General features: G+C 41.4%; 1 protein-coding gene across 8 annotated transcripts in view; it reads left to right on the forward strand.

The window, feature by feature from the left end:
• LOC143409445 (cyclin-dependent kinase 15-like) overlaps nucleotides 1-19,773 on the forward strand; it is an 83,325-nt gene extending 63,552 nt beyond the window's left edge. For 3 of the 8 annotated variants that reach the window (XR_013092659.2, XR_013092658.2, XR_013092657.1), the window contains exon 3: nucleotides 1,118-4,598. Coding sequence is in view for 1 of the 8 variants with exons in the window: in XM_076869714.2 (XP_076725829.1) it covers nucleotides 1,118-1,138 (21 nt within the window). In the remaining 7 variants the exon portion in view is untranslated. Of the gene's footprint in view, nucleotides 1-1,117; nucleotides 4,600-13,226; nucleotides 13,329-14,202; nucleotides 14,381-19,466 lie in introns of those variants that run through there. The other 5 variants (XR_013092655.1, XM_076869714.2, XR_013092653.2 and 2 more) reach the window with 4 other exon arrangements.
• Nucleotides 19,774-20,933: the final 1,160 nt, after the last annotated feature.

The following is a 20,933-nucleotide window of genomic DNA, read 5'->3' on the forward strand; positions in this document are numbered from 1 at the left end:
CCTAATGAAGTCAAATTTCAATGGTTTTCACTATTTTCACAGTTATGCAATTATCACCAAAATTAATTTTAGAATATTTTTTCTTTCTCCCAAAATACTTTGCAGTATGTTTTTGAGGTTCATCCATATCGCACGTGTATCAGAGTTTTTCATTCCTTCATATGGCTAAATAATATTATTTTATCGATGTACCCCATGTCTTCATGCATTATCAACCGATGGATATTTGGGTTGTTTCCTACCTTTTTTTCTAAGAATTCTTTCTTTTCTTAATTCTCCTTGTGACCAAATCAGGGCTCTTCGTGGAAAGACTCTTCTCTCAGTTCTTTAAATTCTGTTTGCAGGTTTGTTATAAGCCCGTGTGGTTCTCCTATTTATTATCATTCCCATCCAAATCTCGTGTTCTTAAAAAATCAGCCCAGGATCTAACTAGTCAGACATCCTCAGGATATCTTCTTGGTTCTTCCTTCTTCTCCCTCACTTTCACCTCTAGGATCCCCAAACCATGTATAACCTGCCTACTGAGGGGTCTCGACTCCATCACTAATCCATGTCATCCATTACCTCTCATTTTATCTATGAGATATATCTAACATTTATATCTATCCCACACTAATGACTCACTTTTTGGATTCTAGGTTAATTTATTTTAGATGATTGAATAATTCACTATATTGAAAAACAAAATCCAACCTCCTCAGCAGAATACAAAATGGCCCCATGATCTTGGCTCTTCGTTTCTCTAATCTACCTCCAACCACGCTTCCAGAGGGGGCCTCTCTACTCATATCAGGGTGTTTTTGTAGGTAGTTTATAGTGCTATGATCTCCCTCCCCTTACGTCACTGGATGGGGTATTCCCACAAACTGGATTGTATCCACCTTTTGTTGTCTAAATTCACATTGTCTCTGGAAGCAGAGACTAGTCAGATGCTTTTCCAATCCTCTCCCTCTCCTTGATGGATCTAAGGTTAGACCACATTTCCCAACCTCTCTTGCAGGTAGGTGGAGCCACATGAGTAAACTCCAGTCATTGGACCATGAGTGAAAATGATCTTCTGGGTCTAGGTCATAAAAGTCCCCCTCACAACGTTATGCCTTTTTCTTTTCCCATTTAGGTCAACGTCCAAAAACTGTGATCCTGCAAGTCACTCCCTGAAGATTGGTCTACATGCCTGAATGACCTCCTGGCCCAAAGTTTTTCCCTCCTCTCTCTTCCAATGAATTTTCCACGGGTCAGAACTAAAACTTAGCAATATTGAGCCTCAGAACTGAGCATTAAACCCAAGGCTGCTGTCCACGATACTCTTAACAATCAGGTGATCTTCATTTCTAACTCTGTAGACTCCACATTCTTATGCATCCCACAACTCACCACCTTATACTGTAATTGTGGTTTTCAAACTTATCTCTTTCACCAGCTTGGAGATCCATAAAGTCTTGGGAATTGGGTCTTTAATTTTTATAAGCCACTATCTACCATAACAATCCAGCCTACTTGATAAGTATATATATATTTTAAGGAATTCAAGGTACAATGACATCTCTCCCCACATCTATTTCACTGGAATATCAACACAAGTTTTTTTTTTTTAAAGGTGGTAGTGGTCGTAGGGGTGTGGTATCTTTGTTTATCTAAATTTGCAAAAAAGCTGGGTTAAACAAAGCATCGTGTTTCTTTATTATGGGTATGTTCTGAACTTCCACATGATAATGAGCATCATCAAGATGATATAGGTTTTCTTTTCCCAAAAATATTTGGTCACAGACTTCTTTTTTTTTTTCCTCCCAGAACATCTCGAAAGAATGAATCACAGAGCATATTTGGAAAAAGCTGACCTTGACTAATATAAATATTGCAAAATCTTACATGGATACCCAGAAATGTTATATTTCCATCCTAAATATATAAATCAGAGAGTCAACTGAAATAGTCAGGGTTTGATAAATTTCTAGAATCACTACACCAGAGTGCACCTTCTTGAGGGATGCCTAGCGTTGGGTTATTTTTCTGCCATGAGTAATAACATACAGAAAGGGACTTGAGGATAAAATCTAGCATGCTTTGTACATTGCTCTTGTTGTCTTTCTTGAATTAAGAATGAGCCAGAATGACTACAGCTATTATCTCAGCTAGAAAGATCGTCTGGAAGTCAGTAAGGTTAGAGTGGAAACTGGTTTAACTCACCCTGGACGTTAGTGTTGGAGATGAGGTGTCCCCCCCTTGCATTGGGTTAATGCAAGAACATTCAGAGGTGACACAATTGGACTGCAAGAGCAATCGACCTAATGAGTCCAGCCTAATGGGAACGCCCTTCCTGGGTGGTAACTATAGGAGATGGGTCACTGTGGGTTTGCCCTGGAATGGTGCATCTCCCCTTCAGCCCTTTGCCCCTGATCTATCTGCTTTGTGGCCACCATGAATAGAGCAGTAGTCTGCCACCATGCCCTTCTGCCAGATGCTCCTACTCACCTTGGACCCAGAACGATGGAGTTGCCCGGCCATGGACCGAACCTCTGAGACTATGAACCAATATGAACTCTTCCTCCTACAAGTTGTTCTCATTGGAGAATGACGAAAAGCAAACTCAGTGTCCCCAGCGATATGATCAAAACATTGGAAGAGTTTGAAGGAGAACTTGATGCAGGCAAGAGTTCAATGTTATCTACCATCATTAGTAATTGAGCATTGAAGGGGAGCCCCGTGGTAATGACCTTAAACAAGTCACATGTACTGCTCTGTGCCTGGGTTCTTCCTGTCAAAATAGGGTGGGATTCCATTGCCTCTGACTCCTAGCTCTGCACTGTCATGTTGGGATTCACTCTGTTTCGACTTCAGTCCTCCATCTTTTATTCTGGTCTTTGGCAAATTACATTCTTACTTTTTTTGCCCCCCAATCTGAAGATGCAAGGAGTTAGCAATCAAATCTAGATTTTCACTGCTGGTGGGGACACACAGAGGAAGGGGTAATTCCCCAAAGAAGGTAATTCAATGTCATTTCAATCTGACCTTGGAATTTCCAATGACTTTCCGGTTTTTAATTCACCTTCTTAATTTGCTTGATTCTGTAATTCTAATTGCCTGGACCTAGGCCAGTTAATAGCAGGGTTAAGATAGGCCTGAAGCAGACCAAATGCAGAATCTGTCTAAACAGACAATACTGCCTTGAATTCTTAAAAGCAGAGCAAATTTACCCAGAGTAAAATGTCCTGGTTATCTAAGGTGAACATATGCTGTTTATTCTGCCTACTTTGCAGCTTTATCTTTGCACACATGAAATACTTATTTGATATCACAGTGTGACTGACTCTACCACCCCCCAATATTAGCCCATCTTTCTTAAATAAAGTCCTCTCTTTCTTTCTTTCTTTCTTTTTCTTTCTTTCTTTCTTTCTTTTTAATGTTTGGAGTGTGTTGCTATAGTTTTGTTATCACTTATAAATCATCTCTTTGACCTCAGAAAATCTGCCAGGGCTGTGGCATGACAGTTTTGAAGATGTCGGGTGTTTTTAACCAAAGCGAGGTGTCCCCTCCACAGGCTGTTCACAGCCAGAGAGGTCTGGGAAGGAATGTAAAATTCTTGTGACCACAAAGGAAAACAGAAATTGGCAAAAAAATAGCATCAAATTGTCATGCTATTTTAAAAGTCCTTAAATGACAACTGGAAATGAGATTTCTGAGGACGAGGTAGAGCTGAGAAAATAAAGCTCTTCAAACAATCCTTGATCAGCATTCCAGGTTGACGGATCTGGACAAGAGCAACCTTTTCAGCAATTCACATGTTGCCATATTTAATACAATATGTTTCCAAATGATTATATGTATTAAGGGTGAATTCACAGACCTCCATATCCAATGGAGGCTACTAAATAAATACATGTGCATATCAAATATATACTGGATACAATGAGAAAATTACAGAGGATTAATAAACACACACACACAAATACACACACACACATATAAATGGTTGCTGGGTGATCATCTTATGTTTATAAAGCCAAGTAAAATGAGTGAAATGTCAGATAATAATAACTAAAGAACAACTTGAAAATCAACGTAAAAGATATCACAACTCACTCACTGTAAGAGTAAGAGAAAAGCAACCTCACTGCAGACTAGTAGCCTATGGATTTGCCTTCTACTCTATGTCTCCTCCCTCCATCTCCCTCTCTCCCCCCACCTCTCTCATACTGGGGATCAAACCCAGGGGTGCTCTACCACTAATCTAAAGCCCCAGCCCTTTTAATTTTTTTTTTATTTTGAGACAGAGTCTTGCTAAGTTGCTTAGGACCTCGCTGAGTTGCCGAGGCTAACCTCGGATATAAGGTCCTCCTGCCTCAGCCTCCCTGGCAGCTGGGATTATAGGCAATCACCACCATTCCTACCACTTTGCTTCTGTTTCTAAGAAGTTTCTTATTAAATTTGACTCTTCGATAAGAAAAGACTACCAGCTTTGTCTTGCATGACACATTTTTTTATTATTTTTTAAACATGTTCTCTCAGATATTAATGTATTTTGAAAGCAAATACAATTAATGAGAACTGAAATAATTAATAGCTCTGTGTGAATCTCCGCATTAAACTTTGTTTTCAAGCAGTGTTGACTCCCACGGATTCATGGCTTACATAAACGCGAACTCATGAAGGCATACAGCTAATCCCCTCCGTGACTGAAATCTAGAACCCTGAATGGGCTCTAGTTGAGACAATGTTGGGTCTCCGGGGGAAAATGATTAAAATTAAGAGCCAGTGAAGCAATTCTGACATTGCACCTAAGTCTCAGTTCCTTCAGATAAAATCTGAAGAAGGCCACTCACTTCCCCAACGATGAGTTAAGATCCAATAAAATAGAGATCCCAGGGCAGATGTCTAGAGGAGTTCCAGGGTGAGCCCCACATTCATGGCAAAAAGGATTTTGCACTGTAAATGTCTATTAGAAATAAAGGATGGAACCAATGATATTCATGATCTAGCATTTAAGAAAATGGGAAAGAGGATCCTATTCAGATATAAAGTCAGATCATGGAATAACAATACGTCCAAATATAGGAAATAGATTTTCAGCTTCAATAAATCACTTTACTTCCCTGAGATCTTACCTTTCCTCCCCCGTAAGCAGAAATATCAATAGATCTGCCTTCATATTTATGCCATTTAATCCTAGAATTGAATGAGGCAACGCATAGATCACTTAGCATAATATCTGTTATTGCTATGGGGATCCTTCCTAGGGGCACCGGGGACACCTGATACATCGTACTTGAGCATCATCAAAAGTTAGAATAATTGGACGATGCTATGTGCCTTGAGTGGATAGTGTGGCTAGATGGACAGGGACACTCTTAACTTCATCCGTCCCCTAGAATGAATGAAGCGCCTGGTTAAAAAGAGGTTCTGAATTGGCTTCACACACAAAAAAATTATCTATTCTTTTCTTCCTCTAGAACTTTTTTCATGAGAAACCAGCCACTGCAGAATGCCAGTTTGAATGTCTCTCTGTCCCCAGACCACTGCACCTTAACCACACACCTCGGGTGCGTGAAGCAGTGCATGCACCATCCAGCCTAAGTGAATATGTGGGTTTACGGAGTGCATATTTAGAAAAAAAAAAAAAAAACTAATTTACTTCTGCACTCCCGGTAGACCCATCTTGTTTTCATGCAGCTGATCCAACTTCCAATTCACAAAAGCAAAACCTCCTTAGAACCAAAATAAATACTAATCTTAAATTCAATGTACCCTGACAGCAAATAAGTTTGCTGCGCTTACTTTGGCATGAATAAAAAGCCTGCAAGGAGACTCCTTCCATAACAGCATGTTTACAAGTTCCATTGCCCACTGGAGAGATTGATGTAATAAACCCATAATAAAAAGCCTCATGTTATATATTTCTCTAATGTTTCTTATCAAACAGCCTATATTATCTTGGCTTGGTGTATTCGATTTAAAATAGGTTTTCCATAAGTGCCTCAAAGGTAGAGGTCATTTTTCCCTTAGTTTTCTATACACACGAGAATGTTTACAGATACGTTCTGGCCCTCGAATCGGAAAAATATGCTTGTTGGGTCAAGTGGTTCATGGTCTTAACCTGTGAATTTATTTTCAGCCTTTTACAGTTTTCCAAACTGTAATAGTTGGTTATCCCCATTCCATAGTTTATTTTTATTGTTAACCTTGATTGGGTGAACTGTTCCAGATCACATCAAACCACTCCTAAAATTTTTTTTTTTTTTAATACTGGGGATTGAACTCAGGGGCACTCCACCACTGAGCCCCATCCCCAGCCCTATTTTGTATTTTATTTAGAGACAGGGTCTCTCTGAGTTGCTTAGCACCTCCCTTTTGCTGAGGCTGGCTTTGAACTGGGGGGTCCTCCTGCCTCAGCCTCCAGAGCTGGTGGGATGACAGGTGTACAGCTACACACCCAGCCACTCCTTCAACCTGAAAGTATTTTGCATTATAGGTAGATTTCCCAAAGAGATTGCTCATTTGAATTTGGAAATACCCTACCAGAACTCCCAAAGAGCTATTCATCTGAACTCTACGGCAAATCACTTAGATGACATGGTTAATCCTCACACCCCAGGAAAATGGGGGCAATTGATAAGGTCTGAGAAACATACTTCAAAGAGAGGGTACCCAGATTTGTGTATATCTATCTTCACTGAGTTCCAGGGGCTGCTCCACTATGCACATCTAAAGAAAAGGCTTTTGCAAAGCAAGCTGTTTTTGCACACACTCTTAAAACATTAATTAGCTCAGTCCTCCTTTCAGAGACTTGACCTCTCAATAATTTATTGCCACATTAAATTGCCCAAAAGCACTCATGTGTTCATTGGTTCAAATGTTCAGTTAGTTCATATTGGGTTCCAGGCACTGTATTAGAACTGGAGATTTAAATGGAGAACAGAGAGTCACAGTTGCTCTTTGTAAGATACAGTGCACTGAGAGAAAAAAAATGCACATTAATCAGTCACAAAAACAAATCTCTGATTACAACTGGTGAAACATGCTCTAAAGACAGAACCCCACAAAATGCTTTGCGGCAATTTCTTCTGGCATTAGACCAAAATTCTTTTTACACTCGCAGAAGTAGTTAGGATTCTTCTGTTGAGATATATATATTTGGTTTGAATTTATCCTGACTTTCTTGGGCTTTACATCAATTTTTCCTGTCTTGAGATACTATATACATCCTTATCAACAGTTGTAAAGTAAAAATCTCATCACTTGATTTCTACTCTAATTGCTTCTAAAATTCCATAGAACGCACGGTCCAATCGCCACATTATTTTTTTGGCCAAATATGGTCCCAATTCTAATTCCTCCTAGACAATAAAAATGCTCTTGTTTCTTCCATTCCAGAAAGTCCATTCTACTTTTGAGATATCTCTAATGATCAGAAAGCCAATGCTAAACGTGAGCTAGAATGTTCCCCCAATTTTTTTCAAGTTCTGGGGCCACTGCCAATAAGTCGAATTCCTTCTCCACGTGATGGGCCTTGAAATATTTGAAAGCTGATAACTTGGGGTGGGGACCTTCTGAAACTTAAGAGTGAAAAGAACTTTGGTAATATGACAGCAATTTATATATTTGTCTTATGACCATCTTTCCGGTCAAGAGGCCTTACTATACTACATGTGGAAATATTCACGTTCCGTCATTTCAAATAACTCTGGTAAAGTCCAATCCTTTAGCTAAGTTCTTAAGACTTTTTTTTTTCTACATTACAGACATGTCAGGTATCTCAGTGTGATATTATCCTTCCGGCAGAATTCATGACTTCCTCTGCGACTAGCCTCTATTTTGCCTGGCCAATCCCCGGGAATGGCCGTGCATGCTAGAATATGGGGGTGGGGGACAGATCCAGAGAGGAGACCACTAGATAAGTGGGAGATGAGGCTGTAGGGCCTTAAACCAACATCGAGACCCTTGATTCTGCTTTCATGAGAACAGCAGAGAAATTTTCACTAGCAATCTCATTCTGGGAAAGGTGAAGGGCACACCGAACCCAGGAGACAGCTTTTCATTAAAAATGTTGTAAATAGAAAGAAGTCACGTCCACACTTGGTGACCTAAGAGTGCACGCACATTCTTTCACCTACAAGATCTCTCTTTTCCAGTTCCAGCCCTAAATCTTCCAAGTGGAACATCCCGGAGCCTTCTGAATTCGTGATTCAAAAGGCAACTAACTTCTCATGAAGATTCTCATTCTGGGGAGAGTAGGAGTCAAACAAGAAGGTTTATCTAAATTCTTTGAAAATCAGCATTTGGATCCCTCCTTGAGTGTGACTTCTATGAGAGAATAGGACCATGTGGGACTCTTTACCTTTATCTGTAGATAGAGCTCTCCAAAACATTTGCTCAGGGAAATGAGTTTCTTAAAAAGCCATCGGGTGAACACATGGAAAAAAAAGAATTCATGCCTCACTTGAATCAAATGTATGATATGTCAAAATCATTGTAATGTTCTGAGTAACTAATAAAAAAAGAAAAGAATTTAAATTCAAAAAGAAAAAAAATTAAAAAACAAAAACAACAGCCATCAGATTTCAGAGTGAGAGACTGACCACCTTCTTGACAAGGTCCTACAGCTTCTAGAATGTTTGGCTGCCTGAATAATGTCCACAGGTCCAGTCCTTCTTAGCTGGGTATAATATTCGTCATATGCAGTAGACAGTAAAGTGAATGAACTTCCAATAAGACCTTCAGAGTCCTGTTTGGTTTTATAAAATTCTATCCAGCTTGCTAAGGGTGAGGAGAAAAAGAATAAAAGACTCAAAGGTTACAGCACATATCATTTACCCCACTCTCTTTCCAAATAGTCTTTTTCTTTCCTAAAGAAATATGTATTCTTCAAATCCATGCTGCACGTCAGAGCTGAACGCTTATAACAAACCCAGTTTTGAGAAATAATAACCCTGGGTTGTCTCATTCTCAGAATTGACACCCTTGGAATGGCCTCTTTAAGTCTTTGAGAAAAAGGAGACCCAGGTAATTAAAATCATGGGTGGGGGGAGGAGATGGAATCTATCTTGTGGTTCCGAAGTACATAATCAAGCCCCAATTTTTAGGCTATTTCGACCTGCATGATTGCAAACAGTATAATTTTGAAAGCAGCGTGATAATTAAAATGGTAAGATTTCCTTCTGGGGCCTTCTGATCTGAATAGTTTAAAGGGCTTCCCACTTGAGGGGGGTTTCTGGACGAGGCTCTCAACAATCAACCAAGAATCCGGCTGGGCCACCAACTGGGCCAAGAATAAAGAATGCTTTTGGCAATGGTGATCCAGATGCAACTGAATTCCTGCAGCTCAGCTCTGGAGCTCAGGAGGCCAAACTCGGTCCCTGAGACACATTGACTGTTTTCAAGACAGAAAGCAAGGCATTGGGGTAACTGGGCAAAAGCGAGTTGTATCATCATGGTGGTCTCCTCTGCCAAGAGCAACAAAACAAAACAGAATTAACAACAGCATTGAAACAACCACCAGAACCCTTTTATGCTTCCCTAGAAAGGCCTATATTCCCAAACTGACTGTTTTCCAGATGCTTCTTGGACCTGTGGAACCACTTACAACTCGAAAACCCACAAATCAAGAAAAACACACACCCTGGATTTAGTACAGATGATCCCGTCGCTTGGTTCTTGTTAAAGACAAAGCTTCCAAACAATTAGGAGCTCCCACAACTCAGGTCCATTGGCTGCTCTTGTAAACGTACATATATTTTTTTCTCCTTTCTGAACTTTCTTTTCCTCCCTTGACAAGCCTCTTAAGACATTTTCCAATGAACCACAGTCTGAATATAGAACAGAGCTCTATCTACAGATTCACTGGTAGACACCACACCAAAGGAACAGTTACTAAAGAAACAGCTAGTGGTTACATAATTTAAAGTATGTGTTGTGAGTCTTTTTTTTTCTCTTTTCTTTCTCTCTTTTTTTTTTTTTTTTTTTTTTTAGTACTCGAGATTGAACTCAGGGGCCCTTACCCACGGAGCCACATCCCCAGCCCTTTTTATATTTTATTTAAAGACAGGGTCTCACTGAGTTGCTCAGGGCCTTGCGAAGTTGCTGAAGCTGGCTTTAAACTCACGATCCTCTTGCCTCAGCCTCCCGAGCTGCTGGGATGACAGGTGTGCACCACCGTGCTCAGTATATTGAGGCTAAAAGCAGGATGTTGAAATACAATCGATGATTTCAAATAGTTGTTAAGGAGCCAGGCACAGGGCTCAAGGGGCTGAGGCAGGAGTGTCTCAAGATCCTAGTCAGCCTCAGCAACTTAGTGAGACCCTAAGCAACTCAGGGAGACCCTGTCTCGAATTTAAAAAATAAAAAGGGCTGGGGATGTGGCTCAGTAGTTGAGTAGCCCTGCATAAAAAAGTTATTGATGGGGCAGAAGAGAAAAATTAGGGACCCTTGTCCCTGGCCCTACTCTACCTTCATCAGCAGAACCAACATGAAGCCAAGGACCTCTAAGGACCTATCTTTCATGCTCTCCTGTGATCAGAATTGGTAACTTTCCCAGATTATAAAGAAGAAGACTCTGTTTATCACAAGATTGCCCAACCATGCTGGGAAGCACGCACAGAGACACTCCAGTTTCACCTACTGTAACCCACAAGGGAGACCCCCCCACACTGAAGATCTCACACTTACTTCCTGTATCTCATGTATCTAATGTAAAACCTGGAAATGGCCCCAAATGGCCCATGTATAATGAACATTATGGGCAAGACCCAGGAATCTGTCAATCACTCTTCACTTAGCAAAAAGCCCATCAAAGGCAAAGAACTCAAAGGCACATATTAATCCACACCCCATATGAGTTCCTCGCCAGATGTCTCTCTCATGGTCTTGCTGCACACTCACCGTAGAATTTCTCCCCGCAAAAAAACCCTCTTTTCTCTGCTCCTCTGTTTCTTGATGAATCTCATGGCCATGTACTGACCATCACCCAAGTTCCATGAAAATGGAGTCTTGACGTGTGTGGACCGATTTACCACCTTCAGCTTTCCCATGTGTTCTCTCATGCAAGTTTAAAAACTCTTTTTTTGAAAACATGATCTAGAGACACCTTAGAAAATTACCTTCATTAATTTATAGTCACAATTCATTCTGGACGAAAAACCGGTAAGGCCCAGCGTGAGCACCAGGGTTTACTCTGACTTGGCTCTGAACAAGTTTCCAAAAATAAGATGCTTCGCTGTTGCCAAAAAATAAAATCCAACTTCAAAGGACAGGGTTTCCCAGAAACTTAAAATACTCAGAGGGAGAAAGGGCAAGTCATAAAGAAAATTCCGAGAAGAAGACGCAGAGATGTTTAAAATAATAGTCAAAGTACGAAGAAAAGTGCAGAGTTTGGGAAGTGCTCGTGGATGAAGCACCCAAAGGAGATCCAGTCTGCACCACCAAAAAATGACCTCTCATCCTGAGGCACCAATCCCACCAAGACCTGTGCCACTCTCTCCTGCTGGTGTCCTTGGACAAGTTCGGGTACCCTTTGGGACCTTACAGAGTTTCCTGTTCATTTCTTTGCATCTAGACACAGTAGCACATCCCCTCTCTCTCGTGGAGGTGTCTATTGAGATGAGCAGGTCCCCGAGGGCAGAAACCCTATGGTAGGCCAAATTCTCAGGAACCAGCTCAGGCGTCCTGACGTATTCGTTTTGTGAATGGACATGTGATAAGATGAAGCCCCTGGCTGTCTCTTCTGCTCTAGACTTTCTCTCAGAGAGTCCATTCTTGGAGATGTAAAAAAGGGTGCATGTCTCGGAGGTCCCACGTGAGTGTCATAGGGACTGACAACATGCCCAGGTGGCCCTGGTGAAGAAGTCACATTGAGGGAGAAGGGCACAGAGCTACTAAGGAGACCCACAAATGGAAGAAGCAGAGGGATCAGAGAGGGAAGGTTTCTTTCTTTTTTCACTTCAGCCTCTTTCTAAGAGACAAAGATGATTTTAAAATACAAGATTTCCCAACCTTGTATTTGAATACGTGACTCTACATCATGCACAACCACAAGAATAATATTCTTACGAAAATAGGTGATATTCCATGTATGTCTGTCGAAACACATTCTACTGTCATTTATGTTGAAAAATAACAAATAAAATAAAAGATTTTTTAAAAAGAAAGAAATGATAATTAAAGAGTGTGGTAATGCCCATTTCACAATGTTGTTGGGGCTGTTAATTGAATGAAATTATGAATTGATAATGCCGAGTGCATACGAAGGCTATTCTAAATATTTATTTGATGAATGTGCCTTGCATTGAATGCAAGAGAATTTATACAAATAATGTTTGCTTCTTTTAGCTTTTAAATAAATGTGTTCAATTTACCAAAATATAGATCCATATCTATATCTGGTCTAGATATATAGATATGGATATAGATAGATAGATGGATATGGATTGGTGATACATGGAGCCGTTATAGATACAGTGGTCACTCTTGAGTATTAACCCAAGAGGACTGTCCATAATCTTTCTGATCTGCGGATGTGGTCAGTTCGTATCTGTTAATAAAAGATATTAGTACCAGAGCTGGGGGTTGTGGCTCAGTGGTAGAGCGCTCGCCCAGCAAAGGTGAGACACTGGGTTTGATCCTCAGTGCTGCATACAAAAATAATTTAAATAAGGATATTGTGTCCAACTACAACTAAAAAAAATATTTAAAAAAATGCTAGTCCCATTTGTTTTCAAAGCACAGCCTAGACAATTCTACACCTTTCTAACTGTATCATTTCTCAAAGTGAAAGGAGGAAGAAGATTGGATAGTTTGTATCAAGTGTCTGTAGTCTATTGGAGAGTTACGCACAGGATGTCAGCAATCCAAACAAACAGAGTGACACTACTGTGATGTTTTAAGGGGTGATTCCTAAGGGGACATGGCACTTTGGCAGAGGGAGGAAAAATAAAATAAAAGGCACAATCTCCAGGACACCTGCTTTGTATTTGTTATACACACTCAACGAGGGCTGGGCACTGCCAAAGTGTCCGCTGCAGATTACAATTTCCTTAAAATCTGCAAAGAATCCAAAATCTCAATGTGCTACTTTAATGAAAAAAAGTTTCATGTGTTTTCTAAAGTGACCAATGAAACCATTTAATATCAATAATTGTAAACTAACCGTGATCATAATATAGAAAGCAGGATCGAGATGACCTTTTTTTTTTCTTTTTCTTTCTTTCTTTTTTTTTTTTTTTTTTTTTGGTAAGCAGAGACGGCTGGGATTTTTACAGCAATTTGGAATTTACCCAATTCCCTCCTCTGTCCTGTCTCGGCTCACATCGGTTTGTGAGGATGCCTGTCCCTGTTCACAGGTAAGTACAAGGCGGAGTCACAGGGTGAAATAAATTGTCTGAGTTGACACAAGTTGTGTGTGCCTGTCGGTATAACTAACTAGCCACCCCGAGGTGAGAGCCTAGGTCTCTGGACCACAAATGTTAGGAGAATTCTACTCCCTGGGTCAGAACCCAGGCTAAAATTGGGAGAGGAGAAAACCAGAGTATGGCTTTGAAATAATGACTGTGGTCACAGAAAGCAGGCAGAGGTTTAGAAATAAGGCAGAGATGACCTATGCTTTCTAAATCCTTTGAGAAGAGGGGACGTGTCCATTCTGGTAGTACTTGTCAAGGCACAATGTCAGGGAATGTGAGCTGATCCCTGCCCCCTCCAGGTTCACATCCTAACACCCTGATCCCCACATCCTCAGAGTGGGTACAAATACAGTTACTTGAAGACAGGTCCTTAAAAAACACAGTTAAGATAAAATGAGGCCCCGAGGGTGAGTCCTAATCCCACCTGGCATCTGGTAAGAGGAGGAAATCTGAATGCATTCAGAGGAAAGTCCATATGCACACAGGCTGGGCAGGCGACCACAGAGAGAGGCCTCAGGAGAGACCCAATTTCCCACACCTTGATCTTGAGACTCCCCAGCCTCCAGAGCTGCAAGGAATTCAATTTCTGCTGTTAAACACACCCATCTGTGGTAGCCCCAGCAGGCTTGGTAATGGATAACGAGAAAGAAACTGAACTGCGCATATATTATTTTAAGATGGTAGCAGGAATAGTCATAGTGGACACTTACTGAGCACTTAGGATGTCCCCGGAAATATGCTAAGGGTTTAACCTGTTCGAACACTTTCAATGCTGACCACAGTTCTCGGAACCAAGTATTGTTATTGCTATTTACAGATGGAGAAGTTGAGGCCCAGAGGGATTCAGTGACTTGAACAAACTGCTCAGCCCCTGTTTATGTCCAGGATCTAATATTCACTGATCTAAATATGGAGTCCCATGAACTGAATAGTCATTTCCACAGTCTTCCTGAACCTTTCGTGCCAACCAAAGACAATTCCTCTCGATCTTGTACCATGAGCTCCATCTAGGACACTTGACCTCTCCGTATGTGACCATGCTACAGTCCCTTATATACCATAAGGTAGCATTTGCCTATGATCCATGGACTTGAAACAAAGTCATTTCTAGATGCCTCCAACACATAGTACAATGTAGATGCTAAAGGAATAGTTTTAGGAAATAATCACACACCACCCACACACACACACACACACACACACACACACACAGAGAGAGAGAGAGAGAGATCTGCATATGCTCTGTTCCTACTTTTTGTTTTTTCAAGTATTTTTCATCCATGAGCTGTTGGGTCTGCAGATGTAGAAACCAAGGATACCAACGCATGCACAATAATACTTTCATTTGCATCGTAGTAATTCTAAGTGGTAAATCTTATTCTCCCTCATTTCAATAGAAGAGGCCACTGACCCACAGAATCCAAGACAGAAATAATCCATCTGGAGTCCTCTGCAGTGGAATCTTAGTGCCCCATACCTTCCTTCTCTACCTACACGTCTATGGAGATAAACCACAAGAGTTGGCAGGGTACAACTGAGAATAAATATAGATATCATGTAGGAAGAGATGTGATTTCTGCACACACCTGTGTCTGTGTTTTTGGAGATTCTGAAATGTAAAAAGAGTCAGAGGTTGCAAATGTGGAACCTAGCTTTTCTTTCTTCTGAAGAATATTGTGTAAAAAGTGACTCATAGCTCGCACAACCCCATGATCACGCATAAAAAGGGTAAACCTCAATGTTGTGGGTTTGGGCTAAGGGTGCTTTTTAAGAAAAAAAAAAAGTATTTTGCCTATTCCCCATAGGTGTAGAAAAAGGATACTGGGGACCAATTTTTAAATGGAACATCTTGAACAAATTGCGGCAAAGGAAAATTTGAGGCCTTGATGATTTAAGTGTTATTTTTACTACTAATGTGAATTCAACCCTAGCAAATTAAAACAGGAAGAATTAATTGGATATGCAAATGAGATTATTCAGTATATAAATCTAATTACATACCAATTTGCTTTAACAGCATGAAAAAAGAACAAATTGTTCTATGTAAATTGATTGTCTTAAATAACCACCTGTAGCCCAACCCAAAAAGACCGTCTTGGAAAAAAGTACACTGTAAAGAGCCGACATCCAAGTTGATTACATCACATTCCTCATGGATCTTGTCACAAGAACCTCTTTACAATGAAATTTTCTTATACCCTTGATGCACAATAAGGTGTTATCAGGTTTCTAGCGTATAAGGGAACAATGTCACCTGTCTCCTTTCTCCACCCCCCACCACCCAGAGCACAATGGATTGATAGGACATATTGGTTTTCTGGAATCTTTAATGGTATCTCACTCCCTAGACAGGAAGTCTGAACAATTTTCGAGTCTGAAAAGAATCAGAAGGAGAAATGGATCAAGTGTTCAGTCTCTGTTCATTTGACGGTGGCTCTCCAATCTCTTCAATAAACCACTTTCAGTACAACCCCCTTCTCCCACCCATCTTGAAGATTCATTTTCTTTGCCACAGAGTTTGGAATACTTCCCTGGGACAGGAGGAATTCATTCCCAAAGTCCTGTGTCTTGGAAACAGTGTCATAATCAGAGCCATAGTAAGGCATGAGTTGAGCGATTTATGGGTTTTCTGGACACCAGGTAGAGCCACCGTGTTTGCCTGTAGCTGAGGCACTACTAGCATGGCCCCAGACAGGGGTATTGACCGAGGGCACTCAGGGTTGGTACCCTAAGACTGGGTCCATCTTCAACAATGGGAGGCCAGAAAACTCAAATGTCCGACGTTTCTGTGATCCTCCTAAAGACAGATCCTACAGGACGTGTTGACTCAAATCCATGGAAATCTTTTAAAAAATACAATTCCACCACAGTTTTGCCAACTCAGATTTAATCCTGTGGTGTTTTGGAGGATGGAGAAGGAGAGCATGTATCTGAACCGAGTGACAGACAGACAGAGAGACAGACCAGGCAAGCCCGGCAAGAAGGGTGTAATCGCCCTTTGCCCTCGGGCATTCAGTTTTGGCTCTGAGACTCGGGAGAGGTTCTGAAAAGCACTGTGGAAAGTACCAGAACCCTAGACCTACTCAGTGCAACGACCCTCCTCTTTGATCGTGAGAACAAGGGCTGTCCGGCTGCTGCTCAGCCTCTACAGGGACCCTCAGCCCTGACAGCTGACGCCGATGTTGGGAGCATCTCTTGATAATGTTCTGTGCCTTTGGGGACACCATTAGAATGTACCTTTAGGGGCTTGCTTCTCTGTTCCTCTTCCCTCCCTGGCAAGGAGGAACACAAACTGGGAAGGAGAGCCCAAGAGCTGACGTGAGTCTGTTATGGTTTGGATGAGGGGTGTCCCCCCCAGAAGCTCACATGTGACCTAATGCAGGGGATCTTCACCGGAAAAACAAAACAAAACAAAACAAAAAAAAAACGATGGGGTTGGGATAGGCATTCACTGAGTGGTAACTGAAGAGGTGGGTGTGGCTGGAGGAGGTGGGCTCTGGGGACGTGGCTTTGGGGTATATATTTGTAACTGGCCAGTGGAGTCTCTCTCTGCTGCCTGATCACCATGTGAGCCGCTTCCCTCTGCCAATCTCCTCCACCATGAAGTTCATCCTGACCATGAGCCCCAAGGAGGAATGGAGCCCGCTGTCTGTGGACTGAGACCTCTGAAACTATGAGCCCCCCCCCAAATAAACTCTTCCTCCTCTCCAACTTTTCTGGTTGGTCCTTTTAGTCACAGCAGTGAAAAGTTGACTCAAACAATGTTCAAGGGCAGATGCAGGGCCCCTGTGCTTAGCTCCTGGGCTAAGGCTAAAGGAATCGGAAGGGAACAGAGATGTCGGTGACAGTGTCTTGGGCTGAACCCACCATCCACACCAGACACCTTTAATCGGAATAGAACAGAAATGAAAATGGGGTGATCAGATACAAGGGAGTTTGAATCTGATGAGAGTACATGGATTTGAATGAGAGGAAGCTCTCCCAGAACAGTTCCCCCCCACTCTTAACAGACAGCGGTGGTAGCTTCGTATGCCACTGCTGGGGACCTGACCCAGGAGATCAGGACGGCTTTGAAAGACAGCCAAGAAGTAGTGGGTCCTCTCTCTACTCTTTGGAGCACAGTTTACAACCTACAGACCCAAATGCAGACGTTTAAATGGAACCTCTTGAACAGATTGCAGCAAAGCAGAATTTGAGGTCTTGACATTGAAGTGTTGTTTTTGCTACTAGACCACCTCTTCCTTTTCTGCCGAAGCTCTTGATCTCTACCTGAAATTTTGCCATTTATATAATTATTTGGTATCGTCTTCTGTAGCTGAAAGGCGAGCAGGGGTATCTTGTCTGTAATTTAACTGCTATTTTCCACTCCAGGCACTAGGGAAACCCTCTTAGTGGGGCATGCACACTACAGAACATGGCTCCATTAGAGTTTCCTGACACCAAAGCATTATGAGGTGGCCTGACGTTTGATGAGACCGTTTGACTTGCATAGTCGAAGCCCTTCCTACACAACAGGTCTCATGTGCAATGCTTCAAAGGGATTACTTCAATGCAACCTCACACCTGCCCCATGAAGTATATACTCTACCACCATCTCCACTGTCTAGAAGAGGAAACGGACTTTCAGAGTGGTTAGGCTGCATCACTAAATCACACAGCCTCTTCTGTTGGTGGATTGCAAACAGAGACCCAAGGAATCAAAGTCTGTGGGATCTAAAAGCACAAGGAGAATTTCAGTAAATAGAGATAAGGAAGCAATAACAGTCAGAAACCCAGAAACACAGAAATATGTAAGGTTTATACCATTCATGGGCAGGAATAAAGATTTGTGTGATCACCAGGCAAGATAAGAGTAGTTGAGGACAGGAAGCATGGAAGACAGAAAAACCGTGCATTTTAGACTTGGCCATAATATAAACAGATGCAGAAAATGTACACACATACCTGCATCTAGGTATATGCAAAAATCTCCTAAGGCTGGAAGACATTGGCCCTCAACAGCAGCAATGAACTTTCTATAATTTAAGTGATTTATTTGAGAAATGAGAGTATATCCTTTTTTTTTTACAAAGTTGTCCTGAAATAGTTTGAGCTCCACCAAAGTTAAGGTGTGAGAGAAATACAGATATAATGAAATGTATTATTCGACATCGTGCACATACATCTTGCAATCTGACTGGCTTTAAAAATGCCATCTGTCGATTCAGGCTATGACAGAATCCTAGAAATGTTCCTTGCTGGCTCCACATAAGCTCTGGCAAACCAGCCAGGAACACAATTTTTTTACAAATCCACCTCCAGGATACCCAAGGGTGTTGCTATTCATTGGGCTGCAAAGGTCTTGCTCCAGTTTGGGAGTGGGCCACTCAGAGGAACCATATACAACCAGGAATAAGACAGTGGGCTTCCTCTGCAAACATAGCAATGGAAAGGGAAATGAGAACCGGGTTTTAAGGGTAAGACTAAAAACACTGGGAGTGGAGGAACTAAAGTTGATGCATCTGTCATTCTCCGCTGGAAAATTTATTTGCACTTATTTGACAAATGTGCAGATTGTTTTAATGAGAGAGTTCCTGCAGTCGGCAGGAATAAAACAAACTGGATGTTTAAATGCAAAGGCTGATTTCGGGATGATTTTAATATTTCCTGCTTTCGTGTCTCTGTGAAAAAATGAAAATAAAGTGATCTCCCTGAAAGCATTCAGAAAAGACATGCAAGGCATTTGGTATCGACATATCGATGACGTCAATGGGGTTTTTAATCCGTGCCACCGTGAAAATACCTATCATAATTAATAGAATGATCTGGCAACTGTCAAGCACGTGACAGCATTTAATTTCATCCATCACTAAAACCTGATGCATGTGGTGCATTTTGAACAAACACAGACTTACAGTGGTGTGGTGCATTAATTTCTTGGGCATTAATGAACACATTGAGATTTAACGAGCAATCCGGCAGAATTCTTCCAGCCATGGGCCTAGGCAGAATGGAGAAATCAAGGAACATTTTCAGGCCCACCGTCAGATTGTTCTCTTTGTTAATCATCCTGATTTTTGTCTTCTCTTATCCTCTGTCCAGCTCTCTGAAGTTACCTCCCATCAGAGAGAAAAGTGACCTGATAAATGTGACACCTTTCCAAAGAGCCATTGATGAGACAGTAGGATCCTAGACACAGCTGCATTGTGAGAAGGGCCTCTGCTTCCAAAGCCAATCAGCTAAAATGCCCTGGCAGTCAAGGGCAGAACGTTTGATAATGAGGATGGAATGAGGGTCTTTGTATTTTTCATGAAGGACTTTTGTTTGTGTTCTCCACATAAATACATGCAACATATGTGAGCGTGTGTATGTGTGATGGGTATATGCGTGCATGTATAGGTGTTTATATATGCACATGTGATGGGCATGTCTAAATATCTATGTGTTCATATGCACATGTGATAGAGATACACATGCACATATATGTATTAATATACACACATGTGATAGATATGTGCATGTACATGTGTTATATACACACTTGCAATAGGTATTTGTGCATACACATGTGTTTATGTGTGCACATGTGATTGGTGTGCATGTATATGCATTAATACATGCATGTGATTGCTGTGTGCTAACATATATAGTTATATATACATGTGATAAGTATGTGTGTATATGTGTTTGTAGATATGCATGTGAGAGGTATGCATGTGCATATGCATGTATTTATACGTATGATAGGTAGATGTGCATATGTGTTTCTATATGTACACATGATTGGCATGTGTGTGTATTTATATATGGATGTGTGATAGGCATGTGTGTGCATGTTATATATGGATATACACACATATTCATCAGTGGGTGTGATAGGTCTGTGTGCATGTGTAAGTATCTGCACAGACACCTGTAGAAGCCATCCTAGGACCTTACGTAACTGTCTCTGTGTCTAGTTAGTTTATACCACAGCTGCTGTTTATTTGGGGAGAGCTCTCGGGGACTATCTACCCTTGCTCCATCTTCATTTCCTAAAGGACCACATCGGGTTCACCACTGGCTCCTGACCACATACCCAAGCTCCCTTGACATCCTATCTGCTCCACCAATCCACCATCTCCTGATGGCACTATCCTGCCAGAAACACTTCCCTTCAAAAAGTTTCTCCTTTGCAGGTTAAGACCTCATTCCACCCATGCTAATGGGCAAAGGCCTTACAGGATCCCTGCCAACAGGCCATGCCGAATCCTATGAATCCCTGTGCTGTTAGAGTACAGCGTCTGATCTGTTGTTTCGACAGCAGTTTTCACATACAATGGGCCTGCGTTTGCTTCTGCTCCTCAATGTAAGCTCCAAATTGTCCCATTCTACCATCATGGAACCCATTTCCCAACGCTGCTCTTTGAGTGTTCAGAAAGCTCGCATGCAAAGAAGAGCAGCATCAGTCGATGCTGGTTCTCATTTGTAATCTTTAGCCCCCAGCTACATCCCCTTCAAGCCAGATAAAAACAGATTTTGTTTTACATATAAATGTTGATGATTTTTCACTGTGAGTGTTTTTGCTAC

This window comes from Callospermophilus lateralis, chromosome 11 (genome assembly GCF_048772815.1).
Source record: "Callospermophilus lateralis isolate mCalLat2 chromosome 11, mCalLat2.hap1, whole genome shotgun sequence".
Lineage (NCBI taxonomy): Eukaryota > Metazoa > Chordata > Mammalia > Rodentia > Sciuridae > Callospermophilus > Callospermophilus lateralis.